This window comes from Opisthorchis viverrini (assembly GCF_000715545.1).
Source record: "Opisthorchis viverrini unplaced genomic scaffold opera_v5_482, whole genome shotgun sequence".
NCBI classification, from domain to species: domain Eukaryota; kingdom Metazoa; phylum Platyhelminthes; class Trematoda; order Opisthorchiida; family Opisthorchiidae; genus Opisthorchis; species Opisthorchis viverrini.
Window position 1 is genome coordinate 95,854 of NW_008752146.1, and position 9,239 is coordinate 105,092.

Consider the following 9,239-nt stretch of genomic DNA (forward strand, 5'->3'; position numbering starts at 1 on the left):
TGCCTAGCTGCCATGCCACCCGGAGGAAGCACGAGGGCTGGGATGCTGCCAGGTTGCCCAAGCCTAGACATGGGAAGTCGAGTGGCAGAGGTCGGGTTTGAACCACGCACCTTCAGATCAGTAGATTCGCACTCTAACCACTTGGGCCACCTCGCCCCAGATATTTTGCGTCCCATTGATGGGGTTAGGCGTCACAGTACTACTGGGAGCGGTAGTCGCGTTACGATAGCCCTTGGGCTGATACCTATCTGGTTAGAACAGCCGCCCCATGTACTTTCGTTCATTAGAGGTATAATAATCCATTTACTGCAGCTGTCTGAAGTGCGTTCTTGTCTCCAAATATGTCCGAACAGTGTAGGCATGTAAGAACACTGATGCACCATCGTCTTTAGGTAGCACCTGTGGAATCTCACCTATTCAGGCAGCACGATGGTCTTCCAAAACGGAAAGACACCAGTACTTCGTCAATCGAGGGTGGATCTACACCCACAGCAGGAGTAGATCGGATGAAAGACATGGGTACGGAGGCCGATTGCGAAGTAAGCTTTTGAAAATATTCTCTTCAGCGGTCTAGACATCGCCTTTTTTATTATATATTAGACTTCTGTTATTATCTTTGGCGAACTAATAGACGATGTCCTGGATACTGTCTTGAGGATCAGCGGGCTCAGCCTCCGTGCATCCTTTTTTAACCTAGCCCCCTCCGTTCTTTGAAACTGCTAGTTCCACCATTCCTCCTCCCGAAGACATACAACGTCTTTCATCAAGAAGTGACAGCGACTGTTTTGAGATCCAGTGGTTAGTATGTGCGCGCTCGGGAGCACCAGTTTTTCAGCGTCACATGTAGCGGATATCTCCTCCCAGTTACGACGATTGTTTTATGAAGTTCAAAAGCAATTCACCTCGAAATCGATAACTCATTTCAGCGCTTCTTTCAAGATTGACATCACCGAACCGATGAAAGTGCTGCTCAGCTCAGCTCCAGCACATACAGGATGTGCTTCTCGTGACACGCAAGACAATTTTCTCTGTTCTCTTCACACTGTACCTTCACCTGTAGGTACCATTGTAACGGTGGATACTACTGATGGGGCATGCGAGTAGTATGTTTTCTCGTAAATCCGCTTCGCGCCTCTTGAAAAGTGAGATCTAGTACGGAATTTGTGGAGCCGCTTTGTGGCATTTGCTCGCATTTGAGTAACAGTCAATGAATATCCAAGAAATTTCGGGAAGACGAGTTCAAGGAGAAGATGGATATTCAGTTTTGTAAACAAGATGTATATGAGAGTTTTGCTTCCCTGTCCTATAGTCTGTACCTGTTCAGTTCTATTAAACAACCCGGCAGCGAAGGCCCTCTTCCTTTCACCATGAGAAATCTGCGGCGGTTTCTCAGACTTATTGTAGTTATGCCCGTGCGAGGCCTGTTTGTTTCGTTTGGGAGTGAGTGGGTTCACCTTAAGCGGTTGACATGATCTCAACAACTATCCCTACACAAACGACGTGGTAGTTCGCTGTTTTTATATTTCGTGACTTAGTGAGTATCACTCAAAATTTCTAGCTCATTGCTTATTCGCGAACCTCGCTCAGCAGCGAGGTAGTTTCGTCGGTCGTTTGTGTGCATGCGTGCATTCCGATTGCTCGTAGCTGGCTTGTCTTTGAAGTGATACTTTTAACGTAATCTGATCCACTGAATATGTTGATCGACATTCGATCGACCAATCACATGGATTTTTTGAGCCACACATTTCAAGGACAACTGGTTGCGGTTGAATCACTTGGACACACCCATCTGAGAACGAGTTTTAGTTCGTGTACAGTATATGACAGGTAGAATATTGGGTTAGATTTTTCTGTCAGTTTGGCCACCCGTTTTCTCCCAACTCACCAACTCGTTCCTCTTGCGTTGCTGTCCACAGTGAGAGTAATATTGGCCAACCTATTTGTGACACTTCTATTTTTTCCCTCACAGTCCCCTACGCATGGCATCAGTTGAGTTGTACATTCTTTTTGCCCATATTTTCCCAGGCCATGAAACAGGGTTACCAGGAGTCCAAGTGCATGAACTACCTGGTTGATGGATTTCCTCGAAATGAAGATAATCGGACGTGTTGGGAAGTGGAGATGGGTTCAAAAACAATTCTCAAGCAAGTGATCGTGGCCGATTGCACAGACGATGTAAGTCGAAATTCTGGTTCTTTTCTCGACCGAGGTAACTGCTTTGCCTACGTACTTGCTTCACGTCAGCTGTGCTGATTCTGCTGGCAAAACGACCACGAGAAATTAGCGAATATTCACTCATTCGCCAAATAATTTGGTTTTCCGAGAGACTCACCTCGAACCCAGCTGAATCTCGCGTTGGTGATGTTTCCAGGCAATTGAATGTGCTGCAGCAGGCCGCCTCACGTTTCAGTCGCTACGATATTCGAAATATTTGTACTGCACTACTCATGAGGTTGTTGAAAATTCGTCGACGATCCACGACCCATTTCGCCCTTCTTAGGGCTCATCAGGTAGGCGCAGCCCATTCAGTTGCCTGGAAACATCACAAGCAAGAGATTCAGCTGGTTTCCAGGTGAGTCTCTCGTCAAAACCAAATTAGTTTGCAAATGAGTGTATTTGGCTAATTTCGTGCAATTAGGTTTCAAGTAGAACATAAGGGCTCGCCCCTGAAAAACCCGAACGCCGGTAGATTACTCGGTGGCAAGCGCCGTCGGTACGCCCACTAGAACGTGCCGTTGCATCCACATTCTCACTAGTCCACGATCGACTAACTGCCCATCCGTCGTCGATCAACCACATATGAGTTGGGCGTACCGGCGACTGCAGTGTCCAACCGTCGTTTGGACGCCAACAAAGCTTTTGATTGATGATTCTGAGACAGCGGGATTCACCCCATACAACATAGTTAATAGTTTTGGTACGGCAACCTCAACTTGATTATCCCAAAGTAGGACGAAATCGGTCGTGCGATGTCTACGGATTTTGAGCAACCATCCTTGTCAGCTGTAATAACCGCGTACTTGTCGTACAGTGGTTGTAGCTGCCACAGTTTCGTTCACTGATGATTTGGGGAGGTGGGGTAGGTAGCTGCACGTTGAGGCGGGAGCTGATAAATTAGTGCGCAAATACAGCACTGTAGATAGACTGTTAAGTGGGGGGATTGGGAAGAGAGCTGTGCATTGGAGGCAATGGCTTGAATGCATGAGCCTCATTGAGGGCGCGACTGGGCCATGTCTGACAATGTCTCTAACCATTGATATGGCCCGTCTTGGGGTCCCCATCCAGGAAGACGGCAATAACCAGCGCAGCTGAGTTTGCTGGAAGTGGCTTTTATATTTCGCTGCCAAGTTATTGTTTGAGCTCCTCTGGCTCTCTTCCACCCTTCACGTGGTTGTGCGAAAAGAGCCCTTCGAGGGAATCGGTCGACTGGCATACGCAGCATGTGGCCAAGCCTGCGCAACCTATGCAGTGTGACCAGTTCATCTATCGAGGGTGAGTTATTTTTTCCCAATACCATTCGACGAACTTTAGAATTGCTGATCCGGTGTTCCCACCAGATTTGGGCAATGCTCCGAAGACATCGATGGTCAAAAATTGAAAGTCTTTTGACGTCCTCGGCGCGCAACGGCCACGGTGGGCTCGAACCCTACCCTCATGCTTGCGGATGAACCGATTGAGGTAGTAGACAAATTTGTTTACCTGGGCAGCTGTGTCGGTCCCGGTGGTCTGGCGAAAGATGATATTTCCATCCGGATTGGGAAGGCCAGACGGACTTGTGAACTTGCGTCATCTGTGGTGTAGGCGTGACATTAGCTTCTCTGTCAAGGGTCGAATTCACAATGCTGCGGTGTGCTCCATATTTTGAGCAATTGCCCGGTACTGTTCGTGTCATACAAAGAAAACCTCACTCGATATCCTCTCAGGGGTAGTGTGCGTGCTTCGGAAGAATATCACCATAGTATCGGAGGGGTAGTGTGACCTTGAATGGCCGTATCATTCCCCGGCAAAACTTTGACCGACTTGTCCAACCGCCTACGGATAATCAAAACCCAATACAATGTTCAAGTTCATCTTCGAGGCACAGTGTCCAGAGCTGCTCCATAGATTTCTGGTAAAAACAGTTGTCCATTTTGTGAGCGACCTCAAAAACATCACTCCTTAAAAGAGCGATTACCACTGAGAACTCTCCTTCGGTGCTTATCTGCCACGCCACCCATAAAAAGCACGAGGGCTGGGATACTGCCTAGACAGAGGAAGTCGAGAGGCAGAGGTCGGGTTCGAACCACGGACCTTCCGGTCAGTAAATGCGCGCTCTAACCACTTAGCTGTCTCACTGAGCCCCAAAGGACCGAATCAAGCTAGTCTGTCCAGTACACATGGTTTTACAGCCTACTGAGTAGGTTGGATTCGGCAAGGGACGGTCCTCCTATTGCCATAATTAATTTCGATTTCTCCCCGTAAGTTTATACATGGCGTCCAAGCGTTTTCATGGCATACGGACCAACTGGGGCCCAGATTACCCAGACGTGATGGCTTGTTTTGCTATCCTTCTGCAGATATGCATCGAGCGGTGCTTAGGACGCGATTCCGGCCGGATAGATGATAATGAAGAAACTCTTAAACGCCGGTAAGTACAATGATTTGTTTGGAGTCTTTATGAATGTGTGCAGTTTCTCAGAGGGACCACCACAAAACGGTCTGTTCTAGGAAGATCCCACGATTCAACAGAAATTTTAGCAGATCAACTAAGTACGGTTTATTATTTCGAGGGGAGGATCTTTTCTAGAAGAGGCGATTGCTTCTTACCATATGCTTGGGTTAACCCTCCATGGCTGAAGTTGTATGTGTATGCCACTCTACTCTGGCAGGTCTTGACGGTTCTCTTTCCTGTGGACAGTAGACTTGTTCTGTTCGCACTAACCAGCTGTTAACCTATCAGATTATCTGACTGTTTACGGCTATTCAATAGCGATTGCTTGCTGTCAGTGGAGCCAGTCTATGCTAAAAATCCTAGAAGCAATGCACGGGTGTTTCATTCTTGTTTAAATCATCAGCAGTGCGCATCTCACGAAACTCCGGAGAGTTTCGAGCCTACGACCTTCCGGTTAGCGGTTGAACTCTTGACCGTTTGGCCAAGCGTGGTTGATCAGCACTGTGATTCTTTCTCACTTAGAGAGAGAGAGGACAGCGGTTGTCATCATTCACTAACAAAAACCTCATCACGTGGTCATGTACTGATTAGCTAATCAAGTGACGCCTTCCCGGAAGGAATTATCACACATCCAGTCAAATTATTCTTCCTCTGAGCTGTTTATTCGTTCATGATTAACCAAAATATTTTGCCTGATAAGTCAATGTTTCAGGATCTTTGTCGTCCTTCGAGTAGGGCCATGTAGCGCACCCGGTCGCAATGGGATGTGATAGCAGTCGTCATAAAATCGTTCAACTGTAACACCCTTCCGGTGCCTAGCTGCAATGCCACCCGAAGGAAGCACGAGGGCTGAGATACTGCCAGGTTGCCCAAACCTAGACAGGAGAAGTCGAGAGGTCGGGTTCGAACCACGGACCTTCCGGTCAGTAATTTCGCGCTCTTACCATTTGAGCCATCTCGCCCCAGTTGTCAAGCGTCCTACTAACACTATCCGTCGAATGTCGAATACCTTCAGCAGCGACTCTGATGGGAACTTTTGAAACTCTTGGTCAAATTTTAGAATCAGGTGGTATGCACTAATAACAGGTTGTACTGTGCAGTTGCTAGGCGAACCTTGTATAATATGAAATACAGTGTGGAAATGGAATAACTCATCATCATCGACAGCATGTTCCACGCTGCCGTACAACTATGATTCATTTGAATTCCTTATTTTGAAGAAAGGAATAAAAGTGGACTTGGAAGGGACCTAATTCTAGCTTACTACCATCATCCTGAGGTGCCTACATCTCCAGACACTCATTCAGGTGATCTGCATAGAAAGTGGCAACAAGAACGCTGTTGACACCGATTAACAGCTGTTTTTTCAGGCGATATGGGGATCATGCGGTCCCCATCCTGGAAGGTGAGTAGCACCGACGGTATCGAAACGTTTCGTAATCTCTTTCTGGCGCTGGACACATTTTTCAATGGAAGTATTCGTTACACAACCGAAAACTCGCTCTCTAGTTGCTCCGTTCGGATTCTCCGACACCACCCCACGCCAGCTGTTATACTGAGACAACGATTGTCGAATACTTGAAGACATCTTAGTTCCGTTGCTCGAACAGGCCAAGTCTCACAGCCATACAACGAAAGACAGCCCGCGCTGTAACGTGATACACACTCCCCTTGAGATTCAGGAATACACCTCGCCATAGGTGTCTCAAATTAGCAAACGTGATCCGAGCCTTGCAGATTTGTGCATTGACCTCATCTGTCACACCACAATCAGAACTTATACAACTTCCAAGATATGTGAAATGCTCTTCAACTTTGAGTGCGTGTAAATAAAATGGAAATGGTAAGTGCGCTTGTACGGGTCGAACTGAGCGAAGTGGTTTAAACGTTATTCAATCAAAGGGGAACCGCTACAAAACACAGGAAGACAGCCGAATTTCCGTTGAATGCTATCAGACAGTTCGCTTTTACTTATTCCAGAACTGAAGCCACCACCTTTGGTGCATTTCTGCATTCTCCTCGTAGAGAGCTACTGTAGTACCTGCACTATACAGGTACTGTGTTCAGAGCATCCTGTGGATCATTTCCTAGATAAGATCAGGATGGATGATGAATGAACCGGATGATCTCACGCCGATCAGCACCCTACTTTTGGGTGTACAGAACTCTCTCTATAGCGACTGCGTTCAGAGTAACTGATCTGACAAGACCTTACGACTGTCCAAGTTAGTGACTATTCGCCCTTTCGAGGAAGTCTTTTCGAGCGAAACTAGTTTGTTTGGCTTTATGCTCGACCGTTTGAAGCTCATTTGGGCCACTTCGAGCCAAGCTTCCTGTAGCGCTGGGTTCCGACTGCTTGAAAACCGTTTATTACTCGATAGGTCCCAAGAAGGGCGGCACCAGTCATTTGGATTGTACGCAAAGGCTGTCTTCTATGTATGTTGGGGATCGTCAGTAATCCACTGAAGAGAGCTTAATCTAAGGATATGGATTCATTATGCTTTCCGCACCAAATTTGTTTAGGGTTTTGCATATTCAACAAGACAACTTCGTTCGCATCTCACTACGTCGCTCCCAGTAGTCACGTGATCGTTCGTCATACTTGTGCTAATCAGTGTACTTTTCCACCGTCCAAGAAGCACTCACTTGCTTGTGGTAGCTCTGCGATCAACTCAGTTCAACGCTGTCAATTCTAGACGGCACCACGTGACTTCAACGTGATAGGCAGAGACAGATGAGGTTTTGTTTCTTCAATACAAAGCGATAAATTTCATTTTGAAAAGCCACAAGGTGTAACAAAGTAAACGAGTGGACGATTAGGAAATCCTCTATCTGTCTGCTTACTTCCGTAGACAATTTTCGAAGATTTTTTCAGCGACCTTATGAGTAGTACATTGGATCTTCAGGAAAGTTCTCAGGGCGAATTGCACCGATGTTGGTCAGCCACTGTCTTCCTGCCCTTACTTGATTTGTCTAGATTTTGTTAATTGTACACATTCCTATATTGAGTCACTTCTGATTTTCGATTCCCACATCACCCCGCATCTTCTTGAGACCGCTGTTCCACCTAAGAAGTATCACACGGTCAATTGAAACCTGACTCGTCCACAGAGTTTTGCACTAGACTGCCCACTTGGAATATCACCAAGCAGTGTTGCTGGTGTGGTCCGCCTTCCAAGGTTTGGTCCTCCCTGTGCTTAGCTGGAGAAATTGAAAAGAATGGCGTCTGTATCATCAGTTTTCCGATTAAGCGCTTGGAGCTGTGAGCACCTTGCGGGAGGCTAGCACCAGGTCCCATCCTTCACCCACTTCTTTTGTCTTCTATTCAATTTAAAGTTTTAAACACAATTGTATGGCAGTTAAGAGTGAATGTGGATACTACTGGTCTTGCTGTCTCTGTTGATGATGACGACGCGTTCAGCTGTAACACCGTTTTGTTTCCTAGCCGTTATGCCACTCGAAGGAAGGATGATCAACCTGCGATACTTCCAGGTTACCCAATCCTAAATAGGTGGGGGGACGAGATGTCTCAACTGGTTAGAGCGCAAACTCACTGACCAGAAGGTCCGTTTTTCGAATCAGACCTCTTTCTCTCAACTCTCCCTGTCTAGGCCTGGGCAGTCTGGCAGTATTCCAGCTCTCGTGCTTCCTTTAGATGTCGAAGGCACCAAAAGGGTGTTACAGCGGAATGCTTATAGCAACAATCGTGATGTCGGGTTTGGGTTCGAACCACAGACCTTCCGGTCCACAAGCTGATGCCTTAACCACTGAGCTATCTCGAGCATCCCAGGCCTTGAAATAGTGGTAAATGACTGCTCAAACAATAACGCACTGTTTTTTTTAACCACTGAGCTCGAGCATCCCAGGTCTTGAAATAGTGGTAAATGACTGCTCAAACAATAACGCACTGTTTTTTTTTGACGAAAAATAACTAACACTTACGGGAGCGAAAACGATCTACTAAAACTCTCAGGGGCTTACACCTGGATGGCATCAATGTAGGCCAAAATCCTCTGTAATCTTTCTCGCTTGCCGGTTCCAGCCACTTGGTGTTGGCACTTTTTTACGGAACTATTGACCAGTCGAATCGTTGCGTCACTTCGCCCTATTTCTCACAAGTTTCATCGGGACTTATTCCAAACGAATAAAAACTAATTGATTACCTTCAGTCAGGTGAAAAATACTCGGAGCCGATTGAGTAGTCAACGTTTTTGAAAAAGTTTGATGACAATCGGTAGATTTATTGCTGGGCAGCGTTTCGCTTTTGATGCGAAAGCCTCGTCAAGCCAAATGACTAGGTTCCGACGTCGATCGAGATTTAATTTGGAAGGATAGCCAATCCGCTATGCATCACAGGGTGAATAGAATCGAGGGTGTAAAACTGGGGAGAGTATGGAAAGCGGTCTTAGATAGGCCAAGTTGACACATGACTGTGGTTGTCAGTTCACGTAGAATTACTAGCAATAACTGGGGGTGGGGATGGAAATCCCAACCCGACCAATGGTCACAACATCCCTCTTACGCAACTATCTTAGCACTAGCTCATCCACACAGACTGACAGAAGGTTCAAACGAAGTTCAAGAGGGA

The 9,239-nt window shown here is 46.7% G+C and overlaps 1 protein-coding gene across 1 annotated transcript in view; it reads left to right on the top strand.

Moving 5' to 3' along the window:
- T265_11361 (hypothetical protein) overlaps positions 1-9,239 on the top strand; it is a gene marked incomplete at both ends in the record, with an annotated part of 21,198 nt that overhangs the window by 7,008 nt on the left and 4,951 nt on the right. The window contains 2 exons of the mRNA XM_009177994.1: positions 2,026-2,175; positions 4,557-4,627. Of these exons, the coding sequence (XP_009176258.1) occupies positions 2,026-2,175; positions 4,557-4,627 (221 nt within the window). The remainder of the gene's footprint in view (positions 1-2,025; positions 2,176-4,556; positions 4,628-9,239) is intronic.